Source organism: Siphateles boraxobius, unplaced genomic scaffold (assembly GCF_051911475.1).
Source record: "Siphateles boraxobius isolate OS27281-9 unplaced genomic scaffold, OSU_SipBor_1 65, whole genome shotgun sequence".
Taxonomy (NCBI): Eukaryota; Metazoa; Chordata; class Actinopteri; order Cypriniformes; family Leuciscidae; genus Siphateles; species Siphateles boraxobius.
Genome location: NW_027509192.1, coordinates 14,430,102 through 14,448,753, shown reverse-complemented (window position 1 = coordinate 14,448,753; position 18,652 = coordinate 14,430,102). Strand labels below are relative to the sequence as shown.

General features: G+C 38.3%; 1 protein-coding gene across 2 annotated transcripts in view; it reads right to left on the bottom strand.

Moving 5' to 3' along the window:
• Positions 1-18,273, bottom strand: part of cep152 (centrosomal protein 152) — a 29,550-nt gene extending 11,277 nt beyond the window's left edge. The window contains exons 1-14 of one of the 2 annotated variants that reach the window (XM_077211166.1): positions 17,989-18,273; positions 17,655-17,750; positions 5,635-5,744; positions 4,410-4,467; positions 3,989-4,309; positions 3,748-3,910; positions 3,001-3,141; positions 2,513-2,652; positions 2,176-2,376; positions 1,916-2,063; positions 1,139-1,230; positions 872-1,035; positions 574-787; positions 419-493 (exon numbers count right to left, since the gene is read on the bottom strand). In XM_077211166.1, coding sequence (XP_077067281.1) covers positions 419-493; positions 574-787; positions 872-1,035; positions 1,139-1,230; positions 1,916-2,063; positions 2,176-2,376; positions 2,513-2,652; positions 3,001-3,141; positions 3,748-3,910; positions 3,989-4,309; positions 4,410-4,467; positions 5,635-5,744; positions 17,655-17,741 — 1,914 coding nt within the window. In that variant the 5' untranslated portion in view covers positions 17,742-17,750; positions 17,989-18,273. Of the gene's footprint in view, positions 1-418; positions 494-573; positions 788-871; positions 1,036-1,138; positions 1,231-1,915; positions 2,064-2,175; positions 2,377-2,512; positions 2,653-3,000; positions 3,142-3,747; positions 3,911-3,988; positions 4,310-4,409; positions 4,468-5,634; positions 5,745-6,587; positions 7,116-17,654; positions 17,751-17,988 lie in introns of those variants that run through there. The other variant, XM_077211167.1, reaches the window with a different exon arrangement.
• Between the last annotated feature and the right edge of the window lie 379 nt (positions 18,274-18,652).

The following is an 18,652-nucleotide window of genomic DNA, read 5'->3' as shown; positions in this document are numbered from 1 at the left end:
TTTTTATCATGTTTAGATTTATTCCTAAATTTTTTTATTTGATTCGATTTCTTCATTTATTTGATAATAAATGTTTTTTTTAAATGTTGAATATACAAAAAAATATTTCTATTTAACTTCAATTTATTTTATCTAAATGTTTCGAGATTTTTCTCTCTAAACAGTTCTTTTTACATACATTTATACAAAACATATTTCAGTTTCAATAGTTTCTCATACTTGAACTTAAACCAAGGCAACATTTCGAAGTTAAAAATGTTCATCTATAGTATAGAAGTTATCTATAATAACATCTATTATATTTCAGTTATCTAAAATTGTTTTAAGGATTTTAGTTATAATAACACAATAACACTGCTCCAGACAGAAAAGTCCTCTAACTCTGTGAAGATACAACGGGACCCAAAGGTATTCTGACCTCCACTCTCTCCTGCAGGACCTTCCGCTCCTCCTGCAGTCTGATGAGGTCTTTGTGAGGGTGTTTCTCCAGCACCTGTATTAAAGCAGAAAGTGTAAATCTAGCATCCAGCACAGCAGCATGAGCACACACAGGTTGATCTGCTGTAGGTCGACCTCAGAGTCTCGTGAGATCTTCTCGGCCTGCTCTATCTGCGTCTGCATCTGCTCTGCTCTGCTCTGGGAGCGTCGCAGCTCCTCCTGCAGCTCAGAGATCTTCAGGCGCTTGGTCTTCAGGTGACCGAGGCAGCGCTGCAACTCGCTCCTCAGCTCTCGCACCAAGTCCTCCTTCAGCAGGTTAGACTCTCCTGCTTCTGCAATCTGAGGTGTGCTGGAACAAAGTTAGGATTATAAGATTTTACAATATACAATGCAGCAACGCATTTTGGATCATTATTGTACAATATAACGTTACCTGTGGATGCGTCCATTTCTCCACTTGGACTTCTTGATCCCCAGGTCCATGTAGGACTCCGATAGATGGTTCTCCCAGTCTCTATTAGACTCTAATGAAAGGGCTCCATGTTTAATGGCAGACTCATAGAGACTTATCTGCTCCTTCAGTTCAGTCAACTCTTCCTGTTAAGAGACGAAACACACAGGCTCTGTTTGTAGCCGTATTAAGGACAGCTTCAGTTTCCCATGAGTTGAAATCTTTTGAAACAGCAGTGGACTGACTGACCTGCAGGGTTTTGTTGATGTCTTCACTGATGATGCGAGCAGACTGGGTCTGCTGAAGCTTCATCTGTAACTGGCTAATCTCCTGTACAGAGCCTGCATATAACAGAAGATGCTTTGGGAAAATGCCAACTGGCATATATGGAAGACCAAACTTCCTCTGAGCATTCATTAAGAGGACACTGAAAACATGATTTTCCTTTATTTGAAAACAGAAGAGTTTTCACTTTAAGAAACCTTATAAATTTATTTCTGGGGGAAAATAAAATGGTACAGAAGTAAAGAATATGAACTCTTTGAAAATAAGAATAAAAAATAATTAATTAAATATAATAGTATAATATGATAATATAAAATTAAAGATAAAATAATATAAATCAAGATAAAATTAAAGAAATTAACTGTTTATTTTTTCATTATAATACTTATTTTTAAATATAATAATTGCAATAAAATATTATACTTGACTAATTAAACAACAACAACACAAATATAATAAAATATTTCAAATAATTGAACATGAGTAAAAAAATAAAAAGATAAAAAAGATGATACAATTTATATTTACATTATATACTATATTATTTTAAAATATAAAATATAATAATTGTAATAAAACATACTTATTTATACTTATATGTATTTGAGTCATTGCAGTTTAGCTGTAAGGCTTAACTGTTTTAACTGCAAGAGAAAAAGATTACTGGCCCATTTGATTACCCATGAGACTCCAGCAATCACAACAGTAAGCATAAACAGAAGCACGTGGGATGCCACATACCAGTGTGGAGTAGTTTGGCACACTGCTGCTGGCTCTCCTCCAGGCGCTGTGTGAGGGTGTTGATCACAGAGGCTCGGTCCACCTGATCCTCTTCCCTCTGGCGCTCCAGCTGCCGGACCTGATCCAGCAAACGCTGGCGTGCCTCAGCCTGAGGAACACACACGGTGTGAAAAACACAGGCCTGCACTGCCCTCTGGTGAACACCGCCTGTAAGGGGTTAATCTGCACTCAGGAATAATTCATTTCTACATATCTCTGACCTGCTCATTCAGACTCTGTGATTGGGCGTCTAGTTTCTGCTGAAGTGTGAGCAGTCTGGCTTCAGACTGCTCCCGGATGGCGGCTGTGTCCCTATCGTGCTGCTCACGTGTTCGCGTGAGAGTGTCCGAGCGACACAGCTCCATCATCTGCTGTTTCATGCTGTCCATCGCAGCCTCGGCCACACGCTGCTGCTTTATGCTCTGTGTACGCACATGTTTCCTCTCTTACAAGGGTTCTCACAGTGTTTTAGCGCATTACACTATTTTAACAAGCCCTAAATGCATGATTTTACTTTGACTTGCTCATGTTGTGCATGAGGAAACCATGAGCTCGTACCTCTTGCTCTCTGTCTGTCAGAGACTGAATCTGTTTCTCCAGAGACCTGATTCTCCCCTGCAGCTGAGCTTCTCTCTCTTTCGCCTCCTCCACCAGAGCGCTGGACTCCTTCAGTGATACCATCAGTCCGTCCTTCTCATCTTGATGGAAACAAACAGTATTAAAACTCATGAGACCCAAACTGTTTACAGCTGGTCTAAGATGCATTTTGGTTTTTAATTCAAACGTTTGTATTGTAATAACATTATAACATGCAAAACTTTTAAATGTTTTCACATTCACTCATTAATGAGAAATAAATCATCAGATAAGTCATTTTCATTGAAAAAAAAAAAAAAGTCATGACTGTAAGCTTACGTTTCACTGGCTCAAAACTGACCCAGAATATAAAAATAGTATACAGTTTTTTACGCATTATAAGGGCTAATGACGTTTTGAAGCTCATTTCAGAGCTGATTTTAAAACAGCATTAATCTTATAAATCTGACCTTTGACGATGGCGAACTGGTGCTCCAGATATCTCATCCTCCTTCTGCAGTCCTCTAGTTTCTGTTCCAGCTCCTCGATCTGTCTGGATTGAGCTCGGTTTAAAATCTGTAGCTGTGACAGCTGCTGACCTTCTGATGTATCTGAACAACATTCATACAACACACTTCAGTATCCTGAAATACTACCAACATAGTCACTACAAATATCTGTTTCCAATCAATTTTAGATTATATTAATTATACCACAGTTTAAAAGTTTGGGGTCAGTAAGATTTTTTTTTAATGAAATGAATCCTTTAATTCATCAACAGTGAAAGTGAACTTTTCCATTGTTACAAAAGATTTCTATTTCAAATAAATGCAGCTACTTTCTCTACATCAAAGACTCCTGAAAAGATAAATCTATAACGGTTTCCACAAAAATACTAAGCAGAAAATAATTGTTTTCAACATTGATAAGAAATGTGTTTAGAGCAGCAAATCATCATATTAGAATGATTTCTGAAGGATCACGTGACACTGAAGACTGGAGAAATGATGCAGAAAATACAGCTTTGATCAGAGGAATAAATTACATTTTAAAATTAAAACAGAAAACAGTTATTTTGAATTGTAATAATTTTTCCCTATATTGCTGTTTTTACTTTAAATAAAGGGAAGCCTTGGTGAGCAGAAGAGACTTCTTTCAAAAACCTTAACTCTTACTGACACCAAACTTTTGAACATTAGTGTATAACGGTATCTCACTCTGTGTTGAGTCCAGGAAGTCCCTCTGAAGCTGGTCAAAGTGGCCATTCTGACTGTTCACTTGAGGATTGAACATCTTCGGCTGATTTGGAGGTTGATGTGGGTGGTAACTGGCCTTGTAGTGGTCAGTGGGTTTATTCCCAGCTCCTCCATTATCAAAAACCTTCAACAAAGGTGCAAAATTATAAATTGGCCCAAAAATGTTTAATAAATGAAGTAAAGATCGGCTGCAGACATTCACCTGAAAGTGGTTTCTGATGTTGTTATGGTCTCCATGGCCCTGGGCCTCGTCTCCCTGGTAAACTGCCCCGTGATGAAGAGCGCTATGAGTGTACGCCTCCTGCTCCGGCCCGTCCCCAGTGGAGAAGTCGGTGGCGTGGGACTCGTCCGTGCCTGCGTCTCCTCTCTGGTACTGGTAGTTCTGTCCGTTCTGCGGGTCCCACCCGGTGGGTAAATGTTCTGTCCCGGTCTGGAGGTGATGTGGGTGACCGATGGTCTGAGACGTGAGACTCCTATAACTGTAGTCCTCATGATAAGAGCCTTGATCGTGCTCTTCATAGTGCTGTAACACATGCAAGAAAAACAAACTTGTTCTAGTATATTAAATTCCTCAGCCGTAATTTAGTCTTACATGACCCTCAGAATTAAACTGATAAACTCACTTCCTCATGGGAGGGTCTTGGATGCTCCCATTTTGGCACATTCCAGGCTTGCTGCGGTCTAAAAGACAAACAGACAACCCAATACATTTACATACATTATGTTTTATTAAACAGGTATTTGAGTTAAATGTTGCTTAAGGGTGTTTTGATTATAGGTTGGCCGATATGATTTTTGGATCTTAGAGAGCAGGGAGGCTGATGGCAGATATAAAGCAGATATAGGACTGTATGACATTGCTCCAATTCATTTAAATATAGGCTAGTAAATAACACATGCAGAATTTCTGCAATTAAATTTATATTACACAATATTTACTAAAATGTAAAAATAATTTAAAAAAAAAATCGATACAAATTATCTATAAAATAAACAGATTTATACTTCCGATGGCAACTTCTTGATTCTATAATCCAATTAGTTTCATAAATAAATAAATAAAAAACAAGAATAAATAAAGCAGACATTTGAACCAACCGTGCCCTTGGAAGTCACGCACCATCAGTGTTGGGTGTAATGCACTGACTAATTAATCTAATTACTGTAATTTAATTACTTTTCCCTTGAAAAACTAAAGTAAGGGTTTACTCTTAATTTTTTTGTAATTAATTACAGTTACTTCTTATGTAATTGCATTAAACACTGTAGAATCTATAGAACAATTCTATATAAAGCAATAGTGGATTTAACATCAAAATTTGACGTATAATGTAAATATTAACATACATGCTTTAATGTAACTTAACTTTCTCCCTTGAAATACTCTGGTCAGTTCAAGAATGATTTATGCCATTTTATATTATATATTTAAAATAATTAAAAAAGCAGTTTCATGTCTATCCTTGGTTGAGGTTGATATAGGATTTAGTAAGTAAAAAGTAATCAGTAATGCAGTTTATATTCAGGTTGCGCACAATATCAAACAATTTGAACTGCAAGTTTATGGGGTTTGAGTCAGTAATTTTTTATTAGACATTATAATGTTACATTTATTAAAATGTTTTTTTCTGAATGCCGACATTTATTAGAACAGTAAATTAATGAAGATGGAAAATGGGAGCTCTTGTTAGTCTTTTGTGCTCAGCCAGTGGGACAAAATAAAAGTCCTGCTTCCAACGCATATCCGCCATTCAGAAAAAATGTATTAGCTAATACCGAGAGCTTGTAAAATAATAATATACCTTGGCGAATTATCAGTAAAGCACTAGTTTTGGAATGTGTGTGTACCTGTTGTTGTCTTCTGGGTGACTGCAGGTGGAGCGGTGGAGCTCAGGTGAGGAGCAGTCACCACTGTCATCCAGCATATCATCAGGGAGATCAGTCAGGAGCTTGTGCAGCTAAAACAAGAAACCCATCATTCAGAACCATAGCCGCGAGGCTTTTTCACCTCTGCCAGACTGCTAAGGCGCAAGGTCTTCTCGGGTCCACTTGGATGCGAAAACCCAAGGTCAGACTGGAGATTAGTAGCTTTGGATCTTGGCTAATTTTAACTAAATGTGCTTTTACCGAATCGACTTGAGGAGACCCGAATTCTTTTAAAATATGACAACTTTCCTGTATTCGTTTAACAATATTTTACTATTTTAAAACCAAATACATATCAATAATTCTATGACAATGTTATTATCAGTGTTTGGTCCAGATAAACTGCGCTCTGCAGTGCCCGAGCAATTCGAGAGAAGAGTGTTGGGATTAACTTTTTACTATCAATTTAAATGGAAATTTCCTTGTCATCTGAAGTAAAACAAAGCTAATTACAGTTGATTCCAAACTAATCAACTCAATTAAATGAATACAAATTTAACTACAACTGTATATTTCTATGTTTGTCTTCAAACAAAAAGTCAGAAAAAAAGACATTCTGTGCTATTCATACCAAATCTTTGTGAGTTGGACCATGACAACTTTCTTTGCTTGGTATTTAAAATCAGCTGACATCAATACAACATTGAGTTTAAAGGGAAACACACTGAAACTATAAGAAATGAAACAAGCATGTGCAAGCAACTGATTCAGCGCAGGGCCCGTAGCAACCGTTTACAAAAACACACCCGCCCGGTTACAGACATGCTGAACTCTCACACCAACACATGGCCCTGAGGAATCTTAAAGGAGCCTAGCACTCTTAACTTTCAGCAACTCATGATAAAACAGATCACAGGACAGACCGTCAAACTCACCCTCCATAACTCCTGCTGGATGACTCGCACATCCTGAAACGTTCCCTCGGAAATGAAACTTTCCCGCATTTACACTACTACGACAGCTACTGCAGGAGCTCTTGGACTCAATGACATACTGAAGGAGTATTGAGTGCAATGCTGGATTTCAGCAGTGTGAGTCATATGAAAAAAGAAAGCAGAAAACTAGGAACTAAGCAATCCTTGTTTGTCCAGGCTGAGGTCGGCCCATTGTGGGGGTCAGAAAATATGCTCCAGTTAACTGGAGCAGAAACATTCCTCCTCTGATGGACAAAAAAAAGACAAACAGCCGGTGAAAACGACAGTGCATGTGATGCACATCAAAATCGATGGTTCCATTCTCCTCATACTATTACTTTCCCATTCTAATCCATATGAAAAGTGGCTACAATTTCTCCCTCCATCCAGTGCAAACGTTACCCAGAGACAGAATCTCTCATTATCTCTCAGTTAAGAGCTCTGAGTATGTAGGGCAGTGGAAACACAGCAAACACACCTGACTGCATTGCACTTAAACCAATGGCAGCCAATGTTCATTCATGGAGCTGATAGCTGTGAGGTGAGTCAGAACACACACATGTTTCTGATTGGAGAAGATCTGCCCTTTAAAAATAAACACTGTTACTGCATGTGGCCGAAAACAGAAGAATCTTTAACTACTAATATGAATAACCATGAGGGAGTCTTATTCAACAAATGTGGGCTGGGTGACTACAGTAAAATTCAGGCCCTATTTTTTGCTAACGCTGAAACAAAAATCACAAGAAAACACTAAATCTAACTCTTCCATTTCTCACAGCACAGATTAATGGTAACAACGCATGCAGGCCATATCACAGAATTTTACAGACAGAAGGTCTTGATTAGAATTACCGTGCCCAATATTGAACACATACAAAAATTATCAAATATCTGTAAGCTTTGAGGTCTTTTCTAAAAGCTGTCAAAATAACTTTTAGCAGATATAAAAATTAAATATAGCTGTAAGCAGAAATTATCGGGGCCAAGCGCAAAGAAGACAATAAGACATACCAACATGGCTGAGAGTGTCAGACCAACTGCAACAATGAGAAATGAAAGATATTTAAAAATGATTTAAGGCAGAATGGCTAAAAAATCATATATACCCAGTAACTAAAAGTATGATTTAATGGATTATCAAGACACATACAGAGTTTTGTAATGGTACACCAATGCATTCGTAAAGTGTTGCATTTAATATCATGATATCATATTGTAATTAATGGAAATGTCCTTTTTTTGTTGTATTATATCGCCACCAAGTGGTGCAGTTCCACCGCTTTTTTTATGTGTTCTCAGAGTGAGCCCATACATGTGTGTGTTGAATTTGGTGAAAATATCTCATTTTGTTTTGGAGTATAAACCACCTGATTTTGTTTGCATTTTCATGCTACTTACTATTAATATTTTGACATTTGGGCATTAGCATATAGCCAACGACCTATTTTTCCAAACTTATGACGCTGGTTTCGTGAACTTTCGTCTCGATCGGTCGAACTTTTTCGAAGATATTGGCAAATATTTATTTAGTGCTAATTTACAACATTGTGCAAACCATAAGTCAAAACCTAGAATGTTTGGTATCGTTAGACTCGGCAAGGATTCAGGAATGTAAGGAGATGACTCCCGTGAAAATAAGTCAACCAAATCCAAAGTTATAAGCATGTAAATCTTTTTTTTCACAACTGGGTGGCGCTGGTCTGAAACTTCTCAGACTCTTTCAGAGTATCCTGCCGATGACCCATACCAGATTTCGTAACGATACGTTCATGCGTTCATAATACAGCATTTTAGAACAAAATTCGAAATGGCCTATATGAAAAAATTGGATATCAGTCGACTTGGCATGACGTCCTGAATGGACAAACCGTTTGGACGTTATAACCAAAAATAGCCATTTTTCGTATTTCCAGACCAGTAGGTGGCGCTGTGCCGAAACGCAGCTTGTCGCATCAGGTCCTGCTTGTGATGACATGTACCAAGTTTGGTCTGAATACAATAAAGCATTGCGGAGATACAGCCTTACGTCTGTTTTTGCAAGCGCTACGTAAAATTTGTTTGCGCGGTATTCAAGAGCGGTTTGAAAATCAACTTGAATTCCATAACTTTTTGGAAGTCTAAAGATGATCTCGTTTAATTTTCGTGAAAATTGGAGCAACTGTCTAGGACGAGTTTGAAAAAGTAGGTAACGGAAAATGACGTCATATGATGCAATCGAATCGTCTTTTTCAATCTATTTTTTAAATTCTAAGGAATTTTGTTTCTAGCCCTTATGGTTCAAAAGTTATTAGCATAAACATGACAGTTGGCGGTGGTGGTAGAGTAAGAGTTCAAACTCCAAATTTGCTATGGTGACTGTTCAGACTGTCCTCTATCAGTGTGTCAAATTTCATAACTTTCCTGCAAGCAGTTCTAAGAGCTGCCATAGACTTCGATACGGAAGAAGCGGAAGAATAATAAGAACGCCAACGATTTCAAGAGGTGCCTCCGCACTTTCAGTGCTTGGCCCGTAAAAATGTGTCCAAAGACGCATGTATATACGTCTTTGTATAGCCTATATATATATATATATATACACCTGAACACAATATGATGTTATGAATACATTAGTATATATATACCATTTTTTCGGGTAATTTGCGTTTGCTGTGTTAATTGCTGGGGAAACAGCTGTACTCACACAGGCGTTTGTACGCATTATATCTATGCAGTGTGCGCACTGTCGCGGAAGCGCAAGCGTAAGCGTTCAGCCTCCTCGTGTGAAGACCGACTCGGGTAAAGACCATCGACTCTACCTGTGCGACTCCACCGAGCAAGGACTCCGGCAAGGCACTTAAGTATCGTCTTCTCTCCTTTTCCTTTCCCACTTCTATCGTATTTCCCTTTCTCAACATGTGCTTTCAATACATTCCTGTTGCCTCTCGACAACGTGCACTCATCACGCACAGAAGGCAGCGCAATACTGCTAATCTGCGTCCTATTCTCTCATCCACACACACACCTCTCTCTCTTTCTATGGGTCCATGGAATTGTCAGTCAGCAGTCAATAAAGCTGACTTCATTCCAGCCTTTGCATCTCATTCTACTCTTAATATATTGGGCTTGACTGAGACCTGGATCCGTCCAGAAGACTCAGCAACCCCTGCTGCTCTCTCTAACAACTTCTCTTTCTCCCACACTTCTCTTTCTCACCAGTCTGGGAGGGGTGGGGGTACTGGTCTTCTCATTTCTAACAGCTGGATATACTCAACTCTCTCTTCTCTATGCAATAACAACTCGTTTGAATATCATGCAATTACACTTACAACTCCCATTAGGATCCATATTGTAGTTATTTATCGCCCCCCAGGTCAACTGGGAAGCTTTGTTGAGGAGCTGGATGTGCTGCTATCCTCTTTCCCTGAGGATGGCAACCAAACTCGTATTCTTTGGTGATTTCAACATTCATCTAGAAAAGGCGTATGCAACAGACTTCATCTCTCTTCTAGCCTCATTCGATCTCAAACCGCTCATCACCACAGGTACTCACAAATCAGGCAACCAACTGGACCTGGTTTACACACGCAACTACATCCCAGACAACTTTTTGGTGAAACCTCTGCATGTTTCAGATCATTTCCTCATTACTTTCAATCTACAACTCACTACCCATGCTTCACCAACTCCCCTACCAGTTACTTTCAGACGTAACCTGCGCTCACTTTCTCCCTCCCGTCTTTCCTCTGCTGTAGCATCTTCACTTCCCTCACCCTCACAATTCTCATCTCTACGTAGATGTGAATACCGCAAACAGATACTTTATGCTACACTTTAACTTCTTCTTTAGACAATATCTGCCCTCTCTCCTCCAGGCCAGCACGCGCTACTCCCTCTAACCCCTGGTTATCTTAGGTTCTTCATGAACACCGGACCAAACTCAGGGCAATGGAGAGGAAATGGCGCAAATCAAAAGACACGTCTGTATGTATCAATCTCTGCTCTCTTCCTTTTCTGCTGATATTCACGCTGCAAAATCTTCATATTTCCACAGCAAGATCAACAGCGCCTCTAACACACAAACACTTTCAAGACATTCAATTCTCTCCTCTGTCCACCTCCACCATCACCCACCTCCTCTTAAACTGCTAATGACTTTGCTAACTTCTTCACCAACAAAACAACCTCTATCAGCAGTCAGTTCTCAACTCCACACACACAGGAACCCAAACCATACTCTCCCACTACCAGAAACCTCCTCTTTACCTTCTCTCCGCTAACCGAGGCAGAAGTATCTAAACTTCTCCTCTCCAGTCATCCTACCACCTGCCCTCTAGACCCCATCCCCTCACACCTTCTACAAGCCATCTCTCCCACACTTCTACCAGCACTCACACACATCATCAACTCATCCCTCCACACTGGCATTTTTCCTACAGCATTTAAGCAGGCTCGGGTAACTCCACTGCTTAAAAAAACAACATTAGACACATCACTTTTAGAGAATTACAGACCTGTCTCTCTCCTACCATTCATTGCGAAAACACTTGAACGAGTTGCTTTCAACCAAGTGTCATCTTTCCTGTCTCTGACCAACCAGCTACATGTCAACCAATCTGGCTTCAAGAAAGGCCATTCAACCGAGACTGCACTACTGTCGGTCACAGAAGCCCTGCGGATCACAAAAGCTGCTTCCAAATCTTCAGTTCTCATTCTGCTGGATCTTTCTGCTGCCTTCGACACTGTGAATCATCAGATCCTTCTGTCCACCCTCTCATCACTGGCCATCAAAGGAACTTCCCTCCACTGGTTTGAGTCCTATCTCACAGGTAGGTCCTTCAGGGTTACATGGAGAGGCGAGGTATCCAAAGCACATCAACTGAACACAGGGGTTCCTCAGGGTTCAGTTCTTGGACCGCTCCTCTTCTCCATCTACACCACATCATTGGGACCCATCATACAGGCACATCGTTTCTCTTACCATTGCTATGCTGATGACACACAGCTCTACCTCTCATTTCAACCAGACGATCCCACAGTAGCTGCACGTATCTCAAGCTGTCTGGCGGACATCTCGGCATGGATGAAGGAACATCACCTGCAGCTCAACCTGGTAAAGACTGAGCTTCTCGTCCTCCCTGCCAATCCGTCTCTACAGCACGACTTCACTATCCAGCTAGACTCATCCTCAATCACCCCATCAAGTTCGGTCAGAAATCTTGGAGTAATATTTGATGACAAGCTGACCTTCACAGACCACATTACAAAGACAGCTTGAACATGCAGGTTTGCAATGTATAACATCAGGAAGATCAGGCCTTTCCTAACTGTGCATGCAACACAACTTCTCGTCCAGGCCCTGGTTATTTCTAGGCTTGATTACTGCAATGCTCTTCTAGCTGGACTTCCATCATGTGTTACTAAACCTCTACAAATGATCCAGAATGCTGCAGCCCTCCTTGTCTTCAACAAGCCCAAAAGGGCAAACGTCACTCCTCTGTTCATCTCATTGCATTGGTTACCACTCGCTGCTCGCATCAAATTCAAAGTTTTGACGCTTGCTTACAGATCTACCACAGACTCAGCTCCGTCCTACTTTCACTCCCTACTACAAGTCTATGTCCCTACCAGAAGCCTACGATCGGCCAAGGAGCGACGGCTCGTGGTGCCATCACAGCGAGGCACTAAATCACTCTCCAGAACATTCTCATTCACGGTTCCATGCTGGTGGAATGATCTCCCAACCCTCATCTGTAATGCAGAATCCCTGACAGCATTCAAAAGACAACTGAAAACTCATCTCTTCTGTGAGTAGCCTACTTCAGTGGTTCTCAAAGTGGGGTCCGGGGACCCCTTGGGGTCCGCGACCCTTTGCCAGGGGGTCCGCGAAATAATTTTAGAACCCTATGAACGGAATCGCGGAGTCCAGTCAGACCATCGGGGAAATTCTTGGCAGAGCGCTCCTGCTCTCTCTCTTTCTCTCCCCCACAAACGCGCGCGCATATCCAGAGAGAACAGTGAATCCGTGAAACTACAGTAGCCTAGCCTGGTTGTAAAATCAAAGTCAAGAGGCTAGGTTTAAATTTTTCAGTTCTTTTTTTATCCGTCAGTTTATTTAAACTGTTTTAAATTAATATTGTTTAAGACCTTTAGTAGTTTGCCTATGTCATTTGTAATGGATGCCCGTTTCCGCCACTGAATACAAAAAAGAAAAGAAAAGGTAATTGTGACTTTAAAGTTGTGAGATTAAAAAGTCTTTCATTCTCTTTGATAGGCGGCATAGGCCTACATGAGTAAAAATGTATGAGCCTTTTGCCTTTACACAAGAGCGTCATCTCCAGAGCTGCTATGAGTGACTTTGAGAACGTTTCAGCATTTAATTTGATACAAAAATAGGGGCGGTTCTAGGGTCAGTGGATATTCGGGGCTTTAGCCCAAACTAAAATTGGGTATTTTTATTTAAATTAATGAATTGATTATAAAAGTGATTTAAGGGAATAAAGAAAAAGAAAGGTTTATTGTATTAATGAAATAATTACAGTTGTAAAATATTAAATCTTTATCTACTTACATTTTACCAGGCGTTCGTTCATGTTAACATCCTTCTGTGAACGGTGAGCCCCGCATTCTTTAATCATTTTTGACATTGATGAGCTAGACCGCTGAACTTTGTCATCCAACAAACAGAGCGGTGCGTAAATGAGTAACATTAGAGCTGAGCAGCATCAAGAATATCAAATACATTGCAGTGAATCTCTTATTTGCATCTTAAGGTTATTGCCAATAATAAGGACAGGTTTGCGAAAAGTGTAGAGCTCGGTGAGCTCGCGCAAAACACATCTTCAGCACACGACTTGTTTAAACGCCTCTGATTGGCCGATGCGTTCAACAGACATGTCTGTAATTGGCTACAATGCTCAACGCTGCAAAAGCACGTTGTAAGTACCTTTAATGCAAAGGGAAAAATATAAACTGTAATATGCACTTTTCATGATTAGGTAATCACATTCACATTTGTTTTTCTGATTAATTGTTTTGATCTATGAGAAAGACAAGGTAGCAAAATCTTTTATTCACTACAACCCACCAAAATAAAAGTTTGGTTTAACTTAATTACTAGGATGTGTTCTGCAACAGTGTTAATTCTCTTATGATTTGTTGATTGTTCTGCCATTAATATAGGGTGCAATTAGTTCATTAATTTAAAGCTGATGCACATAAAGTCACATTACATAATTTAAATGTTATTTTAAATGGAAGGTTCACCCAAAAAAATTAAAAGTGTGTCACCATTTGCTCACCCTCAAGTTGTTCCAAACCTGAATGAGTTTCTTTCTCCTGCTGAACACAAAAGAAGATTCTGGTACAGTCTGGTAAGTACCAAACAGTTTCTGGTACTTAAAAAAAAAACATATGCAAGTCAATGGGGTCCATCAACTGTTTGGTTACTGACATTCTTCAAAATATCTTCTTTTGTGTTCAGCAGGGGAAAGAAACTCATTCAGGTTTGGAAAAACTTGAGGGTGAGTAAATGATGACAGAATTTTAATTTTGGGTGAACTATTATTTTAATGTAAAATATTAATGTTTTAATTTTAATCTAGGGAATTTTAATGTTTGGTTTTATTAGAACAAGCCTGTGCTTGCTGTCTTGCTGTTGATTTTAAGAAAATGCTAAATGCTATTAAGTCCAAATGCAATTTGAATAAAAGACCCACTGTTTACAAGTATATAAGTGGTATTAACATGATTTAAACTGACATGTGTTTCTGTTCTATAAAACAGGTCTTAAGTTTTTAAGGTGAAAAAGATTACAATGCAATTAATTCCAATGGCATTTAAGAGTACAAATAGTTTTAAGCATATTAATCACAGACAGTTATTGTTATGAGGGGGTCCTTGGAAATTTTTCTCCGCTCTAAGGGGTCCCTGGTCCCAAAAAGTTTGAGAACCCCTGGCCTATTTAACATAAAATAAATAAAATGAAAAATAAAATAAAATGATTTCTTCTCTTTTAAATCTTTCCTTCCCTTTTAAATCTTCCCTTGTCTGGCTTTTGTTACTCTGAGCAATGCCTGAACTTTGTATTTTGAGCACTTCTTGCGTCGTTCTTCCCTCTTCACGATGACTCGCTTGCTTTAGTCCTCAGATGTAAGTCGCTTTGGATAAAAGCGTCTGCTAAATGACTAAATGTAATATATATATATATATATATATATATATATAAACTGTTCAAAAGTCTGCTCAACAAGGCTGCATTTATTTGACTACAAATACACTAAACAACAGTAATATTGTGAAATTACATTTTAAAATAACTGTTTTCTATTTGGATATATTTTAAAATGTAATTTATTCCTGCAATCAAAGCTGAATTTTCAGCATCATTACTCCAGTCTTCAGTGTCACATGATCCTTCAGAAATCAGTCTAATATGATGATTTGATGCTCAATAAACATTTCTTGAAACAACAGCTGTGCTGCTTCATATTTTTGTGGAAATAATGGTGATGATTTTTCAGGATTATTTTTATTAATAGAAAGAACAGCATCTATTTAAAAAAAAAGATTTTTTTTTACAACATTAAAAACGTCTTTGCTGTCACCTTTAAATCAATTTAATGCATCCCTGCTGAATATCCACTTCTTTCAAGAAAGAAAATTCTTACTAACCCCAATCTTTTGAACGATAGTGTATAATGGGAAGTGTGTTTAAATGCAGCAACTGGTCACCATTTTCCCTCTTTTTTTTAAATCACAATTTAGCATTCTATTCACTTTGTTAGATTGTGCCAAAATGTTAGATCGGATGGATCGCCGAGTCAGAAATATCAGATATATTAGACCCGACCCCGGACGCCAGGGAAGAGCAGAAGCAGGAGACAAAGTGATGATAATAAAAAGAGCAGAGTTTTATTGAATAATCTTGCTGTCGTCGTGTATGTTTCAATGTTCACTGCTCAGACTTCGTCTAATTGTTACACTACTCAATGCTCTGACTTCGTCTGACCAGTACAACTCCAGCAAGTGTTATGATACCAAGAGAAAAACTATTTAAAAAAGTACTCCTTTACAACATCGTCCTGTGACGTTAAAAACCTTGAAATAGAGACATTCTCTTACCTCCTCCTTGTGTAATACAAAATATAAAACATAAACTACATGAATAATAATAACAAAATGATTAAATGATAAAAATGTATAAATTATGTAAATCAAATAATAATATGAATAAATAAGTCAAATGACAACTACATAAATGAGTAATGATTATCAAATTAAATATAAAAACAAAGAAAATAAATGTGTGTTTAAGTAAAACACACAGGTTGTTATTGAAAGCCATTAGATCCTTCAACTTAAAGAGTCATACATTGTGAAAAGAAATAGATAGATAAAGTAATAACACTGCCGGGTGCACACTGTACGATTTATAATAATTATAATAATACGTTAATTTTATATAGCGCTTTTCTGGGTACTGAAAGTACTTTACATATGGAAGGGGGAAATCCTCAACCACCACCAATAATATTTATTTATGACTGTTGCTTGTCAGAGTGTAAGCTGTACAGTTCTCGCTGTAATGATCACACTGTAGGATATCTGCTGTCAGTAATGTCAGACTGTTTGACAGTCAAGAAGATGCAAGAAAACTCATCCAGAGTTTAACATCATCAGTCCGTGACACGTTCGGTGACGTGCGCTGCATTTACACGCGGGATTGAAATGATGGCTTGCAAACAAAAACAATCTCCAATTTTGATCATGTGATGTCTTGAAAAGAAAACCGGAGAAAAATGAAGACGTCGTGTGTGTGGACCAAGTAGTGGTTTGTTGTTGTCTCACTAGTTGCGTCATCAGGATCTGCGCTCCTATTTGATTTGGATTTGATGGTTGTTGTAGGAGAAATCTGTGCGTAAAATCTTCTGACGGTGCCAAAATTTCATCAATAAAATTTTAACGCACCCGCCCATTAATCGGCTGTCGGTGAACATGTCAATCTAAAGATCAAAGACTTCAGATTTTGGCCTAGGAACTGAGGACCCTTTAAAGATTCTTAAAATTTGTCTCAGATGGACAAATCATTGCCAAAATCCTACAGTGTGAAACTAGTTGAAAATACTGAAACTAGTTAAAGTATAGCATGTGCAATCAATGATTTACATGTGAAGTACACAGACATTAACAGAGTGAAAGATGCATTGTTTATTAATGGTGTCACAGGAGTCTATTTCTGATTATATTATTTAAATTAGAATTATGATATAAAAAGTTTGACACTAACTTTCATGAAATTATGACACTAACTAACATTGCGCCTGAAATCGCATGCTGTCTGAGTAGGTACAACATTTAAATTTACTTTGCGATCGTTAAAAGTATGTCCTATTTAGAATCAATAAGGGTAGTATGAATAAAATTCAGATGTACTACGTCCGCCATGTTGTCACGTGACCTACCAGTCAGTTTCATCGCTTCACTGCCAGTCATAAATCTTCTCCCGTTGAATGAATCTTGTTTTTTTATGTGCGTGCTCTTTGCTCGCTTGGCTTCAAAGTGTATGTTGTATTGTTTTGTTGTTTAAAGCCTAATAATTGTTTTGTTTTTTCAAATCCTCTCCCGTGGCCTCATGGGATAGTAAAGTGTCTATCGAATGTGCTCTTTAGAATCTCACCTACTGTTTTTCGAACATACTACTGTGTTGGTGTACTGTTTTTGCACACTACATAGTAGGAAAGTATTTGATTTCTGATGCAGAATAAGTCTTATTTATAAGATGAAAAGTCAAAACTATGATATAGCCTGAACAGCCAAAATTATGACATAAACAGTCAATTTCGACAGTAAGTCGAGGCTTCCATTCATAATATCACTGACAGGTCTAATTTAAAACTTTTAATCTACTAGATTAAAATAACCAGCCCTTGATGTTCCTGCACACAATTTGTCAGATTGTTTTTTTTTTGTCTGCGACAGGTGCGAGTTTGGTGTGTGTGTTTGTGTATACTGTGAAATAACTGCAGTGTTCAGTAACGGGACAGATACCTCCTGTTCTCTGGCGTAGTCTTCCTGATCATACTCCTCTTCCTCCTGCTGGGTCTGTAAAGCAGCACTGTCAAAATCAATGGACATCCTGCTGACCTGAGAGGAGACAGGACATAACCAGGAACCACTTCATTTAACCAGTTGAACTCATAACAAACGAAACCACTGCTTACCTATATATATATATGCTAGTGCGTAAGTAGCATCATAACATTGCTGATACTATTTATAGTTTCTCTGCAACCCATAACACATTATTCGGACTGTCGCAGCAGAAATGTATTTCATTTAACACAATAAAATCGGTATTTGAGTTTAAATAGTCTCTTCTTACCTTTAAAGTCTTTCAAAAGTCGCCGCAGTGCTACATTAACACAATAATCCGAAATAAAGTGATTATGTGAGGAATATTACAGTGTCTCGGTGACTCACAACCTCAATATTGATTTGAAATGACACGAGCATGATAAATAAACGGTCAGCGAATGTCTGTTCAGCCGTTACAGAATCAGATGGTAAAACTCGTTTAATGCAGACTAAAAGCGATATTACAGGAAATATTGATATAGTATCTGTCCATTGAAACATGGCGCTCTAAACAGCGGCAAAAGTCCTGTATTCTGATTGGCTGACGGGACGGACGCTGTCACGTGAACGTTACAGCCAATGGTTACGGCATATCAAATGTCAACCAAAATTACACCTCTTTTTGACAGAAATGTATTCCTCAATCACGGAAATATACTATTCAAAATAAAAGTTATAGTAGTAATAATAACATTATTATATAATTTTTTTGCATATACAATTTATAAGGATTGTGTGTGTTCATGACATGTAATATTTATATTAGCATTAAATATAAAATAATTGGAAAGTTCCAAAACACGCAAACGTAAGTGAAATCTCATTGTAATTAATTCTTAATAACATTTTGTTTATAAAATTATATAGGTGATATACATTCATTTGGTTTACATATGTATAATTTTTTTATA